Source organism: Homalodisca vitripennis, chromosome X (assembly GCF_021130785.1).
Source record: "Homalodisca vitripennis isolate AUS2020 chromosome X, UT_GWSS_2.1, whole genome shotgun sequence".
In the NCBI taxonomy this organism is placed as follows: Eukaryota; Metazoa; Arthropoda; class Insecta; order Hemiptera; family Cicadellidae; genus Homalodisca; species Homalodisca vitripennis.
The window spans coordinates 11227701-11250700 of NC_060215.1; the positions used below are offsets into that span (position 1 = coordinate 11227701).

The window sequence follows — 23000 nt, forward strand, 5'->3', positions numbered from 1 at the left end:
GATGTATATTATTGGAAATTTCCATTTATAACGAGGCGAGGCTGAAACATTTCAGGAATTTAATTTTGCCAGCAACGTGCTCCGGAAAGACTATCTATAGTCATTACAAAGTCCGCGTAAGGTTAAGAACTAAAAACAGTATATACATGTTCAGTGTTTTATTTTCATCGATGTCATCAAACTCTGAATCCTCAAATGTGTTCACTGTTGCTCAATGATGTTGCTGTAAAATTTAAATTAACTTGGGAATAAATATATTTAATATATTTTTGTACTGTTTCGTTACTTTACCTTATCTATAATTGTTAATGTAATATTTGGAGCATCATTTGCTTCTTTTATGAAATATTTCCTTACATTGAACTAATGAAACGCCTGAATGTTCCTAACTGGCATGCAATGGATAGGTGCAAACATACTTATCCTGGAGCGTGGGCAAACTTTTACTTTATTTTACTAATCTTTAGAATAACACTTAAAACTTATGAAGTTAGTTCAGAATAAGAAAATCATTAAAATACTGTATCACGTATTATATTTTACAGTTCCCTAATAAAAATGACTGTTAGTTATTGAGTTTGTATTGAAATGTTCCTTAAAGTTTTGCTTCACTTTATTTGACTTTAAAATTAAAGGTTTTCCCATGAATTGTATTCCTTGTTTATCATCGAACTTCGTGAAACTTCATTCAAAATCGTGAAAACTAACTAGAATCGTTTTGAATACAAAATAAGCAATGTTCTTGATGTTTTACATGAATAGGTCACACACAGTTGTTTGACTAATTTGTTTACAATTGTACTGTATATTATCTTTACCAGTTAGACAATGCGGCATATAAAGATGAAATCGTGATGAAAACTAACTAGAATCGTTTCGTTTTTGAATCTCAAAATAAGCAATGTTCTTGATGTTTTACATGAATAGGTCACACGCAGTTTGTTTGACTAATTTGTTTTACAATTGTACTGTATATTATCTTTACCAGTTAGACAATGCGGCAATATAAGAAAATCGTGAAAACTAACTAGAATCGTTTTGAATACAAAAATAAGCATATGTTTCTTGATGTGTTTTACATGAATAGGTCACACACAGTTGATTTTTGACTAATTTGTTTACAATTGTTACTGTATTATTATCTTTACCAGTTAGACAAATGCGGCATATAAGAAAATCGATGAAAACTAACTAGAATCGTTTTGAATACAAAATAAGCAATGTTCTTGATGTTTTTACATTGAAATAGGTCACACACAGTTGTTTGACTAATTTGTTTACAAATGTACTGTAATATTATGTCTTATTACCAGTTAGACAATGCGGCATATAAGAAAAATCGTGAAAACTAACTAGAAATCGATTTGAGCGTATACAAAAATAAGCAATGTTCTTGATGTTTTACATGATAGGTCACACACAGTTGTTTGACAAAATTTGTTTACAAATTGTACTGTATATTAATCTTTACCAGTTAGACAATGCGGCATATAAGAAAATCGTTGAAAACTAACTAGAAATCGGTTTTGAATACAAAATAAGCAATGTTCTTGATGTTTTAAATGAATAGACACACACATGTTGTTGACTAATTTTTTGTTTACAATTGTACTGTATATTATCTGTAACCAGTTAGACAATGCGGCATATAAGAAAAATCGAGTGAAAACTAACTAGAATCGTTTTGAATACAAAATAAGAGCAATGTTTCTTGATGATTTTTACATAATAGGTCACAAGCACACAGTTTGTTTGACTAATTTGTTTACAATTGTAACTGTTAGTATCTTTACCAGTTTTTAGACAATGCGGCATATAAGAAAATCGTGGAAAACTAACTAGAATCGTTTTTTGAATACAAAATAAGCAATGTCTCTTGATGATTTTTACATGAATAGGTCACACACACATTGTTTTTGACTAATTTTGTTTACAATTGTACTGTATATTATCTTTACCAGTTAGACAATGCGGCCATATAAGAAAAACGTGAAAACTAACTAGAAACGTGTTTTGAATACGAAAATAAGCAATGTTCTTGATGTTTTACATGAATAGGTCACACACATTTGTTTGACTAATTTGTTTACAATTGTACTGTATATTTATTTTACCAGTTAGACAATGCGGCATATAAGAAAATCGTGAAAACTAACTAGAAATCGTTTTGAATACAAAATAAGAATTAGCAATGTTCTTAGATGTTTTTACATGAATATGTTCCACACACAGTTTGTTTGAACTAATTTTGTTTTACCAATTGTACTGTATATTATCTTTACCAGTTAGACAAATGCGGCATATAAGAAAATCGGGAAAACTAACTAGAATCGTTTTTTGAATACACAAAATCAAGGCAATGTTCTTGATGTTTTACTTACATGAATAGGTCACACACAGTTGTTTGACTAATTTGTTTACAATTGTAGCTACTGTAATATTATCTTTACCAGTTTTAGACAATGCGGCATATAAGAAAAATCGTGAAAACTAACTAGAAATCGTTTTGAATACCAAAATAAGCAATGTTCTTGATGTTTTACATGAAATAGGTACACACACAGTTGTTTGACTAATTTGTTTTACAATTGTAAACTGTAAAATTATCTTTACCAGTTAGACATGCGGCATATTAAAGAAAATCGTGAAAACTAACTAGAATCGTTTTGAATACAAAATAAGCAATGTTCTTGATGTTTTACATGAATAAGTTCACACAGACATGTTGTTTGACTAATTTGTTTACAATTGAGTACTGTATATTAATCTTTTACCATTAGACAATACGACGTGCATATACGAAAAATCGTGAAAACTAACTAGAATACGTTTTTGAATACAAAATAAGCAATGTTCTTGATGTTTACATGAATAATTCACACACAGTTTTGTTAGACTAATTTGTTTTACACAATTGTACTGTAGATATTATCCTTTACCAGTTAGGACAATGCGGCATATAAGAAAATCGTGAAAACTAACTAGAATCGTTTTTTGATATACAAAATAAGCAATGTTCTTGATGTATTTACATGAATAAGTCACACATACGCAACACAGTTGTTTGACTATTTGTTTACAATTGTACTTGTATATTATCTTTACCCAGTTAGACAATGCGGCATATAAGAAAAATCGTGAAAACTAACTAGAATCGTTTTTGAATACAAAATAAGCAATGTTCTTGAGATGTTTTACATGAATAAGGTCACACACAGTTTGTTTGACTAATTTGTTTACAATTGTACTGTATATTATCTTTACCAGTTAGACAATGCGGCATATAAGAAAATCGTGAAAAACTAACTAGAATCGTTTTTGAATCCAAAATAAGCAATGTTCTTGATGTTTTACATGAATATGTTCACACACATGTATGTTTGACTAATTATTTGTTTTACAATTGTACTGTATATTATCCTTTAACCAGTTAGACAATGCGGCATATTAAGGAAAATCGTGAAAACTAACTAGAAATCGTTTTGAATACAAAATAAGCAATGTTCTTGATGTTTTACATGAATAGGTCACACACAGTTGTTTTGACTAATTGTTTACAATTGTACTGTATATTATCTTACCAGTTAGACAATGCGGCATAATAAGAAAATCGTGAAAACTAAACTAGAATCGTTTTGAATACAAAATAAGCAATGTTCTTGATGTTTTACATGAAATAGGATCACACACAGTTGTATTTGACTAATTTGTTTACAATTGATACTGTATATTATCTTTACCAGTCCCCGTTAGACAATGCGGCATATAAGAAAATCGTGAAAACTAACTAGAATCGTTTGAATACAAAATAAAGCAATGTTCTTGATGTGTTTACATAATAGGTATCACACACAGTTGTTTGACTAATTTGTTTACAATTGTACTGTATATTATCTTTACCAGTTTAGACCAATGCGGCATATAAGAAAATCGTGAAAACTAACTATAATCGTTTTGAATACAAAATAAGCAATGTTCTTGATGGTTTTTTACATGAATAGGTCACACACAGTTGTTTGACTAATTTGTTTACAAATTGGTAGCTACTGTATATTATCATTACCAGTTAGACAATGCGCATATAAGAAAATCGTGAAAACTAACTAGAATCGGAATCTTTTTGAATACAAAATAAGCAATGTTCTTTGATGTTTTACATGAATAGTTTCCACACACAGTTGTTTTTTGACTAAATTTGTTTACAATTGTAGCTACTGTATATTATCTTTACCAGTTAGCAAACAATGCGGCAAATAAGAAAATCGTGAAAACTAACTAGAAATCGTTTTGAATACAAAAAATAAGCAATGTTCTTGATGTTTTTACATGAATAGGTCACACACAACAGTTAGTTTGACTAATTTGGTTTACAATTGTACTGTAATATTTATCTTCTTACCAGTTAGACAATGCGGCATATAAGAAAATCGTGAAAACATAACTAGAATCGTTTTGAATACAAAATAAGCAAATGTTCTTGATGTTTTACATGAATAAGTCACACACAGTTGTTTGACTAATTGTTTACAATTGTACTGTATATTATCATTACCAGTTAGACAATACGGCATATATAAGGGAAAATCGTGAAAACTAACTAGAATCGTTTTGAATACAAAATAAGCAATGTTCTTGATGTTTTACATGAATAAGTCACACACAGTTGTTTTGACTAATATTGTTTACAATTGTACTGTATATTATCTTTACCAGTTAGACAATTGCGGCAATATAAGATAAATCGTGAAAACTAACTAGAATCGTTTTGAATACAAAATAAGCAATGTTTTCTAGATGTTTTACATGAATAGGTCACACACACAGTATGTTTGACTAGATTTGTTTACAATTGTACTGTATATTATCTTTACCAGTTAGAACAATGCGGCATATAAGAAAATCGTGAAAACTAACTAGAATCGTTTTGAATCCAAAATAAGCACAAATGTTTTCATGGGATGGTTTTCACATGAATAGGTCACACACAGTTGTTTGAACTAGATTTGTTACAATTGTACTGTATTTTTATCTTTACCAGTATAGAACAATGCGGCATATAAGAAAATCCGATCGTGAAAAACTAACTAGAAACGTTTTGAATACAAAAATAAGGCAATGTTCTTGATGTTTTACATGAATAGGTCACACACTACAGTTGTTTGACTAATTTGTTTTACAATTGTACTGTATATTATCTTTACCAGTTAGAACAATGCGGCATATAAGAAAATCGTGAAAACTAACTATAATCGTTTTTGAATACAAAATAAAGCAATTGTTCTATGATGTTTGAACATGAATAGGTCACACACAGTTTTGTTTTGACTAATATTGTTTTACAATTGTACTGTAATATTATCGTTACCAGATTAGACAATGCGGCATAATAATGAAAATCGTGACAAAACTAAACTAGAATCGTTTGAATACAAAATAAGCAATGTTCTTGATGATTTTACATGAATAGGTCACACACAGTTGTTTTGAGACTAATTTGGTTTACAATTGTAGCTGCTACTGTATATTATCTTTACCAGTTAGACAATGCGGCATAATAAGAAAAAATCGTGAAAACTAACTAGAATCGTTTTTTGAATACAAAATAAGCAATGTCTTTGATGTTTTACATGAATATTTCACACACAGTATTTGTTTGACTAATATTTGTTTTACAATTGTACTGTATATTTATCTTTACCAGTTAGACAATGCGGCATATAAGAAAATCGTGCAAAACTAACTAGAATCGTTTTGAATACAAAATAAGCAATGTTCTTGATGTTTTACATGATTTAATAGGTCACCACACAGTTGTTTGACTAATTTGTTTACAATTGTACTATATTATCTTTACCAGTTAGACAATGCGGCATATAAGAAAAATCGTGAAAACTAACTAAGACTAGAATCGTTTTGAATACAAAATAAGCAATGGTTCTTGATGTTTTACATGAAATAGTATTCACACAGACACAGTTGTCTTTGACTAATTTGTTTACAATTGTACCTGTACATATATTATCTTTACCAGTAGACAATGCGGCATATAAGAAAATCCGTGTGAAAACTAACTAGAATCGTTTTGAATACAAAATAAGCAATGTTCTTGATGTTTTCAAAACATGAAATAGTTCACACACACAGTTGTTTTGACTAATTTGATTACAATTGTACTGTATATTATCTTTATACCAGTTAGACAATACGGCATATAAGAAAATCGTGAAAACTAACTAGAATCGTTTTTGAATACAAAATAAGCAATGTTCTTGATGTTTTATTTACATGAATAAGTCACACACAGTTGTTTTGACTAATTTGTTTACAATTGTATCAGTATATTATCTTTAAAAACCAGTTTAGACAATGCTGCATATAAGAAAATCGTGAAAACTAACTAGAATCGTTTTTGAATACAAAATAAAGCATGATGTTCTTGATGTTTTTACATGAATAGGTCACACACAGTTGTTTGACTAATTTGATTACAATTGTACTAGTATAATATCTTTACCAGTTTAGACAATGCGCATATAAGAAAAATCGTGAAAACTAAACTAGAATCGTTTTGAATCCAAAATAAGACTATGTTCTTGATGTTTTACATGAATAGGTCACACACAGTTGTTTTGACTAATTTGTTTACAATTGTAACTGTATATTATCTTTACCAGTTAGACAAATGCGGCATATAAAAAAATCGTGAAAACTAACTAGAATCGTTTTTGAATACAAAAATAAGCAATGTTCTTAAATGTTTTACATGAATCTAGGTCACACACATTGTTTGACTAATTTGTTTACAATTGTACTATATTATCTTTACCAGTTTTAGACAAATCGCGGCATATAAGAAAATCGTGAAAAACTAACTAGAATCGTTTTGAATACAAAATAAAGCAATGTTCTTGATGTATTTACATGAATAGGTCACAACACAGTTTTTGTGACTAATTTGTTTACAATTGTACTATATTATCTTTACCAGTTAGACAATGCGGCATATAAGAAAAAATCGTGAACAAAACTAACTAGAATCGATTTTGAATACAAAATAAGCAATGTTCTTGATGTTTTACATGAATATAGGGTCACACACAGTTGTTTGACCTAATTTTTTTTACAATTTGTTTACTAGTTCTAATCGTGATATAGTAATCGTTATGAATACAAAATAATCAATATTATTTACATTAGGTACAACTAATGCAGGTACTGACAGTTATACAATGCGGCATATAAGAAAATCGTGAAAACTAACTAGAAATCGTTTTGAATACAAAATAAGCAATGTTCTTGATGTTTTACATGAATAGGTCACACACAGTTGTTTGACTAATTTGTTTACAATTGTACTATATTATCTTTACCAGTTAGACAATGCGGCATATAAGAAGTAATTAATGTACAAAAACTAAACAGCAATCGGTTTCTCAAGTGAATCATTGTAAATATTTTAAACGAGTTATAAAAAATTAAGACAGATTTGATACCTCTTTTGAATTATCACACAGAAATTCACAGAAGTATACTTGTATAAATGCGATTCGTCTTTATTTCAAGCCAATAGGTCTCTTTACAAACATATTAAACTTATTTTTATAAACGGAATAAAATATATCGGTCAATAACTACACGTCTACTATTTCATTCACGCTTCAAAATTGCTTATCAAAATATAGTTTTTCATCATTTTATTATTTATCTCAATTCATATTTTTAAATATATGAATACGTAAGTGTGGAATATTAAAATTGTTGACATCAGTAAAGTATTTATACCTTTGCTACTGAAAAATATTTTTATTGTGCAAATACGTGATTGATATTAAAAAGTATAAGTTAAACAAGTTTAAGTTTTAAGCTTAATCTTTTATCTGTATGTGGTACACTGTGCCTAAAAAATCAGTAAAGTTGAATATAAGCAATAATTGTGAGTTGCTCTTTATATGTGATAACGCTTTGTAGATTCGATATTACAATGTTATAAAAATGCGTTTATGGGGTTTTGGAAGAGAATATAGTTTTGCGCTGCATGGTATTGCAGAGTATTGATACACGGATAAATAATTTGATCTGGTTGCCTTTCACTTCGCCATAACGTGTGTGTTACCAGGTTTAGACAGCTGCGGTGGCCACAGACCTGAGATACCAGGTTCACCATAACTAGAACGAATTTCTCAAATAATCAACGTAAAATTAACTGTGTTTCACTCTCTACCTGTGCATCGTCTATACCTTCTACCTAGATTAAATTTAATGTTTTTGGAATGAAGATAAATATTAGACACTTCTGCAAATTGTAAAATTGAAATTTAGAACGTAGGTAATCCTTTGGTTCAAATCATTGCATCGGGTAAAACCAAAAGGTTTATACTGTTAGCCCACAGAAAGTCTTATATGCGAAACCACTACAATGTAATCGTTATTAACGAGGGTTTTTACTCTGGGAAAATATGATTTACCTTGTTTTACAATAATGGGGTCAGGTAACGTTCCTATCTTATCTCATCTATTAGTCCCGCCGCCATCAGTGCGAATGCTGCAGCATTGCAAAAACGTACCTCGAGATAATGCCTATCTGCAGAATAAAACTCTAGACGGTCTGATTACGAATGCCTGAGAGAGAATTTAAATATCACAATATGTGTATTCAAACATATAGAAAAGTATAAGTAATTTTGTGAGTGTTGAAAAAGGCTCAAAACAAACATTTCTACTATGCTTAAAATATCAGATAAAATGGTCTTAACAAAACTATTTGAAACTATTTTACATTATTGATAACTTACAGAATTTATGGAACTGCTGTAATATTGAATGATTTAGTATCTAGTGTGTAGATTATAGAAGGAAATGTTTATACTTCCAGAAATCCTGTGAAGTTGATCGTAACGTCCCGGTATTTCCATTCACGGACCGCATGAGTTAAAATTTTGAAACTTATTTATAAAACTGTAAAATTGTCCACAGTGAAGTAACATACAATTTTAATGACTTTTATTTGTTTAAGTTTGTGTTTGTTTATTCAGTGCTCTGACTAAACAACAACACTGCTATATGTGTATGCACCTCAAATAAAACGCTTGAACTTATTTATTATCTTTTTTCAAAAGTGGTTCTTAATATTGAAACTCACACTACACTCCTTCAATAAACAAGCGAAATGTTGACTAACCAATTGTTTTACATATCTTCTTGCCAAAGCCTGAAAATGTGAAACAATCATCTTTCATTTAGGGGTTTTTGGGTTCCTCAGTTCATTGAAGCTTCCATCAATATTACTGTGGAGCCTTTCTTTGGCCTTCCCCAATAGGTGTTCTCAAGCACCCTGTTCAGAACCACTCTGGTCACTGATAAAGACCCTGAGGGGAAAAGATTCTGGACCCCCTGTAAGGTAGACTTCTAGGTCATGCAAGGGATATATCTGGGAAATATTTCTTTGAAGTTTTATAATCATCACAGGCTAAACGAGAATTTACTATTGTTACAGACAAACATGGGAAAAAGTCAACCTGAGCTTCAACGATGACAATGACACAGTGACCTTCCAGCAGCAGAAGATCTTCAGGTTCGACCCTGACCAGTCAGTGGGCGATGAAGATGACATGGTCGTTGTCCCTAACATCCCTATGCTTGTGAGTATAAGCTTGCAGCAATCATCTATAATTATACTATATTTTAGTTTGAATTATTTCAAGAAACTAATTTATTGCATTATAACATGAGGTAATAGAAAATATATTTATAAAGCTTGCTTCATGATGACTTTGATTTTAATTTGGGCTGCATTCATTAATTGTATTTATTTGCAATTCAACAATTATATAAATTATGCTATCCTTATTACTTCAAGAAAATGTTTTCTTTTTTTTAGTCTTGAGGAAAAGAGACTGTTGCCTCCTCACATTGTACCAAAAGGACCTTTAAGGGTTCTTTACTTACGTTTACACCTTCAGAATCTGAGACTTTTACAGAAGCCAATCAAATTTGAGGACTCCTGTTCTGTGATGACCTTAGGGCTGAGAAGATGGCGTACCTCAGGAATTTTTTCCTACTTTTAAATATGGCTGGACAGTTTGAACCATATATAAATTCTTCTCCTTTTCCACAGAGTCTGTATTCACCAGTGTGACTAGGACCCAACTTTATCAGATGGGTCGTAAGGAGGCCATGTTCTGTCAACATCCCTAATATCAATCTTATATCTTCCTTATCTATGAGAGCTGCCTACCCTTTAGCATAGGGAGAGATAAACATATAAGACTATTTTAGTCCAGTGGCCCTACTCCAGTTTAAAGATCTAATCCTCTTTTCCCAATCTTTTACAAGAGCTTTGCTGTAGGAGAAACCTACTCCACAGCCTGGCTCAGGCCCTACCATAATGGATTCTGTACCTATTTGGCCTTAGTGCAACCTGGCTATCATAGAGGATTTAGAACAATGTTAAACATCATGCAGTTTTATGCCTTTTTTGTAGAATTATGGGGTAGCTCTTTGTGATCCAAGCACAACCGTAATAAAAAATATGAAGCTTCAGCTTTCATTAATTAGGAAATTTAAATGATAAAAAATTCATTAGCTTTTCACATATTGCCCAGTTTGAGCCATACATGGTTACTATTAGGGATAAATATTACTGAATTTCAAAATTACAAGCCTCAGCACCCAAAACTGACTGTTAAAAAAAATTCAGAGTGTTTTTTATAGATTTCTATGGTTGGAGTACATTAAAAAATCATTAATGTGGGAGCATCTAAGGATGATCCAGCCAAGTAAAACTTTTATTTGTAGCAGTATTTAGAAGAAATTCAGAAATGTTAAATAAAACCAAATTTTTAGCTAGCTATTTACAGTATTTTTTTTACTGTATGATAGCTTTAACTTGAATAAAACTGTCTTAAACATCTACATACATAATATAAGAAAATAAATAAAGATCCATTGAGCTTTTCTCTTGTGAAAAGTAGAAGTCCTTTAAGTTTTAGTTTTTATATGTACGTTTTTTAACTACTTAGGGTAAGTAGATTCAGATGACATGGCCAGCAGAATGACTTTATGAATTAATCATTTTACAGAGCGCTACATCTCAAAGCAAACATGCCGCTCGGTTCCTGAGGTTAGCCATGGCATCTATTATGGACATTCTGAAGATCCAACCATTCGTGGAGGTGTCCGTAGGACAGTTGCTATGGGGGTACGAAGACCCCTTGCTGAAACTTGCCAAGGATGTGGTACCCAAGGAGCAGAAACTGCCCTATGAAGAGTTTGGGCTCATGTACGGTGTAAGTTCAACTGATTATTTTATATTTAACAATGCATTTCAAGATCTGAGATCTGATCTTTTTCTCGGATAAATAACCTAAAATGCTATTTTGTAGTTTAGTGTGCATGTCTCCATGATATATTTTATGGACTTAACACACAACTTGTTTCTTACTTGTACATTTCTCATGATTCCTTCCTTTTTTGTCACCATCTTATTTTTGATGTAACAATCGCCATTTACTATTGGCCTCTAGTCAGTTCTATGTGGTTAGTCGTTGAGTGCAGACCTATCGTGACCTGTACTCTTTAGTTCAGTTTTAATAATAGTGTTAAATTTTGTTTTTATTAAGTGCACGTTTAGAGTTTGTGTGCATGGAATTGACAAACTACATTGTTGTTGTGATTCTTGATTTATGAGTGTCACAATGCTCTTGTATATACGTTTATTTCAACCTAGATCGTAGTTATGTGTTCACCTGAGGTAGAGATCAGATTGCAAATCTCAAAACGGAGTGTTACTGATCTTTTGTATTGCTGAACGATGGCAAATGTCTGGAAAAGTCGTGTTTCATTCACAACTTAAAACCTGTGATTTGCAACTGGAATATCGTAGCATTTTATTTACTCAGGCTGGTTTGTTATCTTATATATGAGATCACTTATACCAGATTCCAAGATTTAAAACACAACGTTTCTGTTTTTTACTCTGTAAATGTTTGTAGGAACCTCAAAAAAAATATGTAATCAAATTGTAAAAATGACTCTTTTGATGAAAATTTGGTGTAGTTATTGGTAAATTCTCAAATAAAACTTGATCAACTTTAATAAAGCTATTTAATAAAGTCTGATCATGTTTGATATTTTCTTCAATCTTGAAAGAACTTCATCACATTTTTATCAAAACTTATCACCTGGCATCATGATTGACAAGTTGATCAGGTCTCATAGGGTTTGATGAAATCGTTATCATGTCTCATTAAAGATTTTTATGTGAAAACCCTGTTATTAAAGATAAAACTAGTATTAAAATCATTATCTTTCAGATCACTTTGAGTTTGTCTGCTCTTGTGGTAAATATTTCCTTACTGTTTATACCACAGGCTCTGAACTCATAGACATCGGTCTGATTGTGTCCATTTACTGACTCCATTATCATACTGGCTTGAATTTCCAAATTTGGCCTTGGGACTATAATTTATTTATTTATTTAAATTGTTTGTTTATCTTATGGTTTGTTACTTTACCTAGAGTTTGTTTTTTCAGAAAAATGGAACTGCAAAGGACATAGTAACTGTATTCACGGGAGCCAGTGACATCACAAAATACGGACTGGTTGACAGGTTCAACGGGGAAAGTTCTTTGAAGCACTGGACAACCAAAGAGTGTAACCGTGTTAACGGAAGTGACGGCTCCATCTTCCCACCCCACATCTCCAAGAATGACACCATTTACGTGTATGATAAGGACATCTGCAGGCTACTCCCTCTTAAGTAAGTTCTGGTATTTGAACAACATTTAATAAAATTTTATTTTAAAATCACTAAAAAGAATTCTTAATTTAATTTTATAGGTATTTTGTAAAAAGATTGAATAAATGATTCTAAATAAGTAAAAATATGAATTTAATAATAGAAAAAAAATAAGGACAGATGTGATTTTGTTTACATGAATAGTTGAGGTTAAATAATAAATATTTAATTTATAAATATTGTACAATATTTTAAATAAATGCTGTTTTGAAGTTTACTCAGTTATATACTAGTTTTAGTTTTTATTTACTCTTAACATAGAGTTCTGTATAAAACTAAATTGTTTAATTAGGATTTTTTAAATTTGAACCAAGCTCACGCCGAGAAAATAGTCTACGGCAAAGATGTTCTGCATATATCCATGCATTACTACCAACATACTTGTATTTAATTGGATATTCTATAATCCATTATTCTCCATTAAATACCTACAACATGTTTGGGATAAATGTAACACAAAACCATCCACCAGCTCCTTTATGGATTTTACAAATTTGCTTCTGCATCTCATGAAATCTGTCCTGTTCAGTATAAAAGATATCAGTCTCTCATACTGTGCACTGTGCAGTTTCTGGTGCATGCCATGATTTCATACTGTGCAGTTTCTGGTGCATGCCATGAGACAAGGGTAACTTATAATGCAGCAAGTAAGAACATAATTTATCTGGTTCACTTAAAAAATGTGTGTGTGTGTGTGTGAATTTTTACTTAAATAATACCTAATATGTGGTGGACTAGTGAAATCCCCATTGAAGAAAAGGTTATTTATACTTGTTATCAAAACAGGTCATTTTTCAATATCAGATAAACAGAATAGCAGTGAAAGTAGAGAGGCAAGGTGTTCTGACAAAGCTGTAGCACATTGATTCTCTCTTAGTTTACAATACTACAAAATTATGTTTCCAAAATAAACTTACAGTCAGTTTTTTATTAACATTGAAGAAATATTAAGAATCATCACATGTCTCTCACCGTCAATCAACATTTGCCAAAATATTGGTACTCTTTACTATTGGTTTCTTCTATTATGTGGCTTTTCCTATTTTGTTCTTCCCGCTGTTCATCAAAATCTAAAATGTTTCAAGGAAAAACATTAATGGATTCCAATTCTTCCTGAATTGGTGAAACCATTCATTTTTTCCAAAAAAGTACTTTTTTTAATTTTACAAATTGTAAACTCTAAGTGGAAAGTCTCTAATTTTGAACTGACATTTTTGGCATATTTAGAATCCATATATTGCAAAAATTATAGTTTTCCTGACCTAGTCCAGATGGCAAGTTTAAAATCATATCAGTTAATGTATAATTTTAATAGAAGTGATCGTTAAGATAACTCTATATTTTATATCACCATGTTGTTCATATTAAAATTGTTCTACAGATTTTTGGAGGAAATTAGAACGAATGGAACCAACAGTGTACTGGGATACCGATTCACTCCACCCCTGGATGTGTTCGCAGACATCGAACACAACCCAGACAATCTGTGCTTTTGCCCTTCAGGTCCCCCTTGTGCTCCTCATGGCTTGTTCAATGTTTCCCTCTGCCAATATGGTAAGTTATAATCATCCTTATCAACTGATGATAACATAAGTAGTATGAATTCTTATTGGATAAAGGTTTGGAGACCAAGGTCACTCTGTGCATCTCAACCTAATTTATTGATTGTGCATCAACCACGAAGAGAGGAGAGCAGGAAAGTTTGATAAAGGAGGCCCGCTTGATATGATAATGAAAACCAAGCATATCATATTGATGAAAGAAGTTGATAACAGTTTTGAAACCAAGGTACAACCTGTGAGTTTGCAACCTTTTCCCTCTTGTTTATCTTTCACTTTTGGATCAGTCTCATCTCCAAAAGAAGTCTCAGACTCTCTATTTTGTCAGTGATTTTTTCCTTGTGCTTGGTAAGAGGTCCTAATTGTTTTAGACGAGATCCTTAGTATTGAAATTCACATCCATAAACAAAACACTAACTTCCATGATTAAGACGAATTTCTGGAGGTGGTCATGTTGATGATCTTGGATTAGTTTGGTGGATTCTAAGGCTATTGTTCCTTGTCTTAAGATACAACTTGACTTTGGTGACATATGCCCTGAATACAGGAAGAAAAGAATATTTATACAAAAATGTAGAAGCATGTTCTTATAGAAGCTATATTCTATATCCTACAGCGATCAAACAATTGATGCATGATTTTAAGTGGAAGTGTGCTAACTCATATTTTTTTCTAGATTCCCCCATCATGTTGTCTTTCCCTCACTTCTACTTGGCTGACCCAAAACTCAGAGAAGCAGTAGAAGGTATCAGTCCTCCAGAGGCAGAAAAACATCAACTTTACATTGATGTTCAACCAGTAAGTTACCATTAATATTGAGTGATGCTTTTACAATTATGCACTATAACCATTGATTAATGCAAAACTGCTTTTATAATAATATATTTAAACTAATAAACTCTAGGTAGCAGTGTACTGATTATCTTTGAGGGACTTTCAAAAAGTAAGTTTCTCTTTAAAGAAATTTTTGTATAACGTATTATACAAAAATTTTTAACTAGTTAAATTAAATTGTAAATTATATATACAGGGTGATTCGGTTAGTGTTACCGGCACTTTCTGAGCTGATTGTACTATAAAAAATAAAGAAAAAAAAGTTCATATAAACATGGGTCCGGAAATGCTTCCTTACTGGGTTATGGCCAATTGAAGATTTCACCAAAAATTGTGTGCAGGGAGGTCAAATGATGATTTGCCGCGTGTTTATGAAGAGATATTTATAGGCGAATGCAACTTTTTCTAACGGATTTTTAGATGAGAAATTGAATAAAGTTTCATCTCATAGCTGTATCTCATTTAGTTTTTTTGTTATACTACAAAAAACAGAAATAAAATAATTTTGAAAACACTTTTTTAAGGGTTTAACGGACAATTATTTTGTTAAATAGGCATTGAAGACCCACATTTTTACAAAGAAACTTGCAGAAAATTTAATTCTGAATAAAATTATGTGCCACACGGCTATTAACAGCGAAGTATTAGTTTCTGGAATTTAATTTTACAACAAACATTCTACCAAGCAAGAAATTCCAAAGCAAAGGAAAACCGCATTTTTAATGACATAGAGTAGCCTACACATAAGATTTATTAGGATGCAATTTAAAATTAAGTTTTAAATAAATTATTGGTTTTTCATCTAAAGCTTATAATACTACGTACATACACTTTCATAACAGGTGTTCAAAAATCAGTCCTTGTACTTCAATACACTTAGCAGCTCGCTTTCTGATTGATCGAGTTATCCCTCCGCAACGCTGCACGATTGTTTTTGATTTGTGCGGCGGCATCTTCAATTCGATTTATTAACTCTTCACGTGTATTTACTTTTTCCTGGTACACCAGGTTCTTCATCCAACCCCATATACAGAAATCTAATGGAGTTAGATCTGGTGATCTTGGTGGCCAAGTGTGTGGTCCACCGCGACCAATCTATCGCCCGGGAAACTGCTCGTTTAAGTGCATTGTTACATTATGGGAAAAAGTGGGCAGGGGCACCATCATGTTGATAAATAATATTGCACCTTACTGCTAATGGAACATCTTACTAATAATAGTGGTAGTTGTTCTGTAAGGAATTCTAGGTACATGCGGGAATTTAGATGTCCTCGGAGAATGAATGGTCCTATTAATCGATCATGAATGAGTCCACACCATACATTTACACTAATCTGTGTTGAAAGTTGCACACGATTGTACTATGTGGATTTCCCTCTGCCCAAGTGTGTTTCATTGTGAAGGTTGTTGACGCCATCTCGGGTAATTGAGCTTCATCAGTGAATAAAATGGTTCTATGATGTTGACGGTTTCTAATTAACCAGTTGCAAAATTCCAATCGAAGAGGAGGATCTGTTGGTTGAATACTTTGAACTTGTTGTTTATGGTAAGGGAACATGCTATTTTTGCGCAAAGTTTCTCCATACTTTCAGACTGAGACACTGCGAATCGCCTAGAAAGACGCCGTGTACTGACACACCAGGACTGCGTTCAGTAGCCATGATTATAGCCTCTTCCATATCTACATTATTCTGGGCAGGGCGATCCCGATAATTATTAATACTAGGAAGTTTACCTGTTACTCTTAGGGTACGAAATGATCCACTGATCGTTTTTGGGTTTGGAACTCTGCGATTAGGAAGTCGTCTTCGGTATTCTGCAGTAGCAGCGGTTGCATTTCCGTCACATAACGCCTAAGACAAATACCATGTCGGCATATTCTTCCGTTGTAAATAACAAAGGCATTGCAATTGTGATAGTAAGTTACTTTAAAAATACACTTCACTAACAAACGAGTAGTAAATTAATTGTATTAAATTGCACTCATTAAACTAGTACAGAATTGGTAACAAATAATTTTGGATTCCTCAATAAATTGCAGTGTATTGTTGAACAGCTGATTTGTGATACCAACTTATAAAAACATAATTTACCTTCTGTAAAGCTAACGTGACAAAGATATGTAGGTACATTGATAGTAATAACCATTTGGATAGTCCTAAAAAGTAATAGTATTATTGTTTTTTAGTTGAGCATTAATCTATTAAAATCGTATTTACAATTGTATGCTAATCAATTATTTGTGTACCTTATATCATTACATTACGGTTGTTTATTTACTAAATAAATACGTATTTCTTGCTTGGTAGAATGTTTGTTGTAAAATTAAATTCCAGAAACTAATTACTTCGCTGTTAATAGCCGTGTGGCACATAATTTTATTCAGAATTAATTTTCTGCAAGTTTCTTTGTAAGAAATGTGGGTCTTCAATGCCTATTTAACAAAATAATTGTCCGTTTAAACCTTAAAAAAGTGTTTTCAAAATTATTTTATTTCTGTTTTTTGTAGTATAACAAAAAAACTAAATGAGATACAGCTATGAGATGAACTTTTATTCAATTTCTCATCTAAAAATCCGTTAGAAAAAGTTGCATTCGCCTATAAATATCTCTTCATAAACACGCGGCAAATCATCATTTGACCTCCTGCACACAATTTTTGGTGAAATCTTCAATTGGCCATAACCCAGTAAGGAAGCATTTCCCGGACCCATGTTTATATGAACTTTTTTCTTTATTTTTTATAGTACAATCAGCTCAGAAAGTGCCTGGTAACACTAACCGAATCACCCTGTATAGTATATTTACATTTCTTGTAATGTACTTATTTTTATAATAACTACTATCTCAATAAAACATATTCTGTATCTTGGCAACAGCTTTATGTTTCCAGTATTAAATTGTTTTACTGCCAAATGCTTCAGCCAGTTATCTACTACATGACTCAGTCCATCATCATTCATAAAACATTGTTTACCAAGATAGCATTTGAGCCCTGGAAAAAGCTGAAAGTCACTTGAAGCCAAGTCAGGTTAAAGATTTTCCATCTAAATTAAACGAGAAGTTCAATGTTGCTTGAGCAAGATGAGGGTGAGCATTGTCGTGAATAAACAAAACTATTCTTAACAAAATCCCTCATTGTTTGTTCTACAGTCTGGCGGAGTTTAGCAAGTAATCAAAGCAGTACTCTGTGTTTTGGCAGTCATGGCAAGTAGTCAACCAACATACCTTCGCAATCTCGTACCTTTGAGCCATCACTGCTCCATATTGCATAACTTTTGCTTTTTGAGATTCTTGATCGCCTCTATTTTGCCACATAATGATCTGAAGTTTAGTTTCACGAGCTAAATGATGCACCCATGTTTCCTCTCCTGTAGAAATTCTTGAAGACACACCTTCGCAATTTCAAACACTTATAAGTTGTGCAAACTCCATTTGTTGCTCCTTATGGGGCTCGGAGAGTCCCACCTAACTCAAACTTTAGACACACTAAGGTCCTCATACATTATGTTGTGAAGTGAAGAATGGCTGAACATTTGTTGAGAGCTCAGAATGGATATTAAGCAGCGTCAACCATTTATCTGCCAATGACTGATGACGTCATCTTGACGAGAAATCATTGGTCTTTTTTCCTCCTGCAGTAAACAATTCCCTCCAACAACAAATCATTCACAAAGACACTTACCTCATCATTAAACAGGTACAAATATTAATATTTAACGCAGTTTCAATTTTTGCATTAAGAAAATGAAACACTGCAAATTTCACAGCTGACGACAACACAAAGTGGAGTATCCCTTCATGGATACCAATACACCCTTACTAAATGACCCTGCCATAGTAAGTTTATTTATACTGTGGGTATATAAGGAAACTTGTATTTTGGACACCCTTCAATTTCTTATTTTCATGCTTAAACACAACAATGCAATATCTATTTCCTTATCAACAATCAGTGGTTTAAATTACTACACAGAAGGTTTTCTCATGTTTTTGTGTATTTTAAAGTTGCAACCCTTACAAAAAAGCCTAAGGCTGTGTTTTAGAAGTTACAAAACAAAACTGTAGAGATATGTAAATAGTCCACCATTACTCATGATACCTTTGTGGGTCAAGCTCTACTTATTTTAGTGTTGAGTGTTTAAATATAAAACTGCATCAGTCATAATGCATAGTTTGCTTTTAAGTTTTAAGTAGCGTACCTATGAATTGTATAGTAGTGTAAGAGCCAGGACCAAATTTGCATTGTATAAGCATACAACCTGGTTTTTCTTTAAATCTATAGAGGAATTTTACCTAAGAAAGAAATTGATCGTCAGCTGTGCCAATTTTAGTGGAGTTCGAAAAAGGGTATGAAAAGTGTTAAAAATATGAAATGATAATATTTTCTCAGATCACATTTTTCTTACCGTGGCACACTTAAAACTGACTTTCAGACTCATAAATAATAGTTGCATTGATATCATGCAACAAGATAAAGTGAATGAACGTCAACACTAAATGGTTGATCTGTGTAAAGATGATTAGCTGTAGCAAATTTCACATTTGTTTTTGCGATCAATTTCTTTCTCAAGTTAAATACATCTTAACAATTTTAATGAAAACCTGGCTCCTACAACAAAAATTTGGCTTTTGGACTACAAACTGCATATGTACATGCTTTTATCCTAATAAAGTTTGGTCTTTTGAGTGGTCCTTGATTATCGTAAAAATTAGAAACAAATATTTAATATAACTATGAACGAGGGTCGCTCAGAAAGTAAGTTGCTGAGGCATCTGATTGCCCAACAAGAGGGGTATCTGAGCGTGTAACTACATTCAGTATGTATCTAGCCGTGTCACAGTGAAATTTTTGTGAACAATCTAAGTGCTCTAAACTTGTGTTCGAAATGAACGCTCCAATCAACTCCCCCACAGACTGTGAAGTACTCAGGTCATTAGATTTCTTTTGGGAAATAAAATGCTACCGGTGGAAGTTCATCATGTATTGTGTTCTGTGTATGGAGAAGGCATTATGCAGTTTAATGCTGTTAAAAATGGTGCCAACTGTTTCGTGAAGAACAAATTAATGTTCATAATGAAAAGCGTAGTGACCTCAGTCGCAGTAGTGAGTCTCTGTGGTTGCAGTGATCCCTCTGTGGTTACAGTGATCCCATCAATCATAAGGTTAAAAGAATTTATGGTACACTGTCCCAGATATTTCAAAGAAAGAATTTTCAACAGATATAAGAAGAACGTATGAAATTGTGACTAAGAAACTGAAACAATTAATGGAGTATGGTCACACCCCATCGCGTGTACAGACGGCATAACCTCATTCAATTGATACGGAAAAGCTTTTACCTTGATACAATAAGTGCTTACACGTAAATGTTAAATATGATGAAAAATAGTTTATTTGTTGAAGTAACTTATTCTCCTAATGTCCTTCGTTTAAGTCAGTGTCAGCAGGCCTGTACTCAGACCGGATTTTTGTACAATTTTATTGGAGCCCGAGCTCCCAGGGGACCCGGGCCAGCCCGCTACACTTGTACGAAGGCAGGTGGCGGGATATAATGGGCCCGGCCGAATATCTTTTCCAGGGCCGGCCATAGCTAAGTATGGCTCTGAGTGTCAGTTTAATTGTGAATACTTTTTCAGCCTCAGTCAGTAGGGAATATTATAACTTTTCCATCGATCTACGAAAGTAATTTGTCTTCATGCACATAAGATGCACGTGGTGATGAAGGTATTTTAACATTTTATTGGTTTAACAGGATATGGGATCTACATTAAGTGCGAAAGCGAGGATCCAAATAAACCTGGCAGTTAGTCAAGTAGTCGACATCAAACAAGTGGCCACATTCCCGGACATTGTCTTCCCCATCATGTGGTTTGAAGACGTAAGTATTAATCTGTTAAAATAAATTAGGTTCACTTATTATTAGTTCTAATAAAAATAACTAAATATCTGTGCTATTATTCTTTAACGAAAAACCATTTTATTTGAATGGATGATATAAAAATAAAGTGGACATTGATTTAAGCTCCATTTCACATTCTGGTTAGTGGAGCATCTGGAATCTGGAGTCCATGTCTGTTTGATGAGATCCAAAAACTCTTTGCGTCGTTTTGACATCAGAGACACCCATACTACAAAAGAGCTCTGAAATTGAGCTAAGCCCAACATTCACATTGAATTGACCCTTCCCTTTTTTGTTTAAGAAAACCCACATCACCCTCACACAGTCTCATAAAAACAAAATAAAAAAGGGCACACAGGATTCCAAAAACTGTGTTTACAGTATAAAATGTAGTTATAATAGGGAATACATTGGTGAAACATAAAGACCATTAAACATAAGTATAAAAGAACACAAAGAAAATACAAGAGAGGTACTAACAGAAAAGTCAAGAATTGTACATCATTGTTGGTCCGAAGACCATTTGATGAATTGAGATGAACGAATAATACACTAGAGACCTCATTACAATCGAAACTTCATACATTAAATTAGCAAACCAACCAATCAGTTGATATAAAGCCATTTTCGTTGCCAATTATGAAAATTGAACTGACAAGAAAACGTACAGTATCAAACACAGATTAAAGATTTATAAAATACCAATGTGAAGCCACAGTATGATTTTGAAAAGTTCATGTAGAATAAACCAATAATAAAATTTAAAAAGGCTCACTAATTTTTCCTCCTTTTTTTCCGCCATCTTGTTTTTGCCGTTAGTATTTGCGATTATTATTTGCCTATGGTCAGTTCTCTGTGGTTGGTTAGTGAGTGCAGATCTATTGGGACTTGTATTCTTTAGTTCAATCTTGATGATTAGTGTTTTGCTTACATTAAGTGTGTGTTTAAGAGTTGGTGTAAAAGGGGGTTAACTCTCGTTATGATTGTGACTCCTGACTTGTGCATGTCACAATGCTCTGGTATGATTTGTTTATTTTGACCTAGATTATAGTTACGTGTAGGTTAGTTAGCTGAGGAAGAAATGAGATTGCAGATCTCGAAACAATGTTACTGATTTTTGTATCACTTAACGATGGTCCTGTATCCTTACACATTAGGAATACAATATTTAAAGAAATAACAACATTAATATATAAATATTAAGATTACATTGAACAGACCTTACAAATTCTTTTAGGTATAAGATATTTAATTTAGTGCCCTAAGAATGTAATTGTTTTCTCAAATGGTTTCTAACCTTTTGCTTGTGAGTTTTTTGGCTATACAATTTGCTGAAATGGTGAAGTCCTGTGGCAAAGTATCTATTGCATATTGCCTTCAGGCTACAGTTGAAATACAATTATTACTGTCTGAATTTTGCTGTCAAAAGTGACTGTTTTTTTTCCTAAAATGTCCCTACCAATACATTGGTTTAAAATTATTCATTATTAACGTTCTTTGAGCTCATTGTGGGCTTACAAATTCTACAAACAAATATAACCTTATTAGCATTATACAAGTCCAGTCTCAATTTTTACATGAAATGAAAGAACTTTAGTACTTAACTTTATCCTCAATCAATAACACCAGCTATCTTAATAGTAAAGTTAGGAAAAGATCGACCTAAGAACATAAAAAGAAATGTACTCTCCTACAATGAATTTAATAACATCCACAACAGTAGACAGTTCGTCACTTACATCACATAAACACTGAAATTCTTTCAGTCTTTCTTGAAAAACACGCCATCCAGGTAAACTTGCTTTATTTATATCAAGAGTTTTGACTAGAACTAAGGTAGTTCTCAATGAACTTTGCCACACAAGTGGTTGACTCATGCGTTGTTACCCCTATCACCACTTCAAATC

The 23000-nt window shown here is 32.4% G+C and overlaps 1 protein-coding gene across 1 annotated transcript in view; it reads left to right on the forward strand.

Annotated features, from left to right (window-relative positions):
• LOC124368679 (lysosome membrane protein 2) overlaps nucleotides 1-23000 on the forward strand; it is a 105859-nt gene that overhangs the window by 77385 nt on the left and 5474 nt on the right. Inside the window, exons 4-9 of the mRNA XM_046825963.1 lie at nucleotides 9494-9638; nucleotides 11079-11285; nucleotides 12532-12758; nucleotides 14179-14351; nucleotides 15033-15154; nucleotides 20947-21072. Of these exons, the coding sequence (XP_046681919.1) occupies nucleotides 9494-9638; nucleotides 11079-11285; nucleotides 12532-12758; nucleotides 14179-14351; nucleotides 15033-15154; nucleotides 20947-21072 (1000 nt within the window). The remainder of the gene's footprint in view (nucleotides 1-9493; nucleotides 9639-11078; nucleotides 11286-12531; nucleotides 12759-14178; nucleotides 14352-15032; nucleotides 15155-20946; nucleotides 21073-23000) is intronic.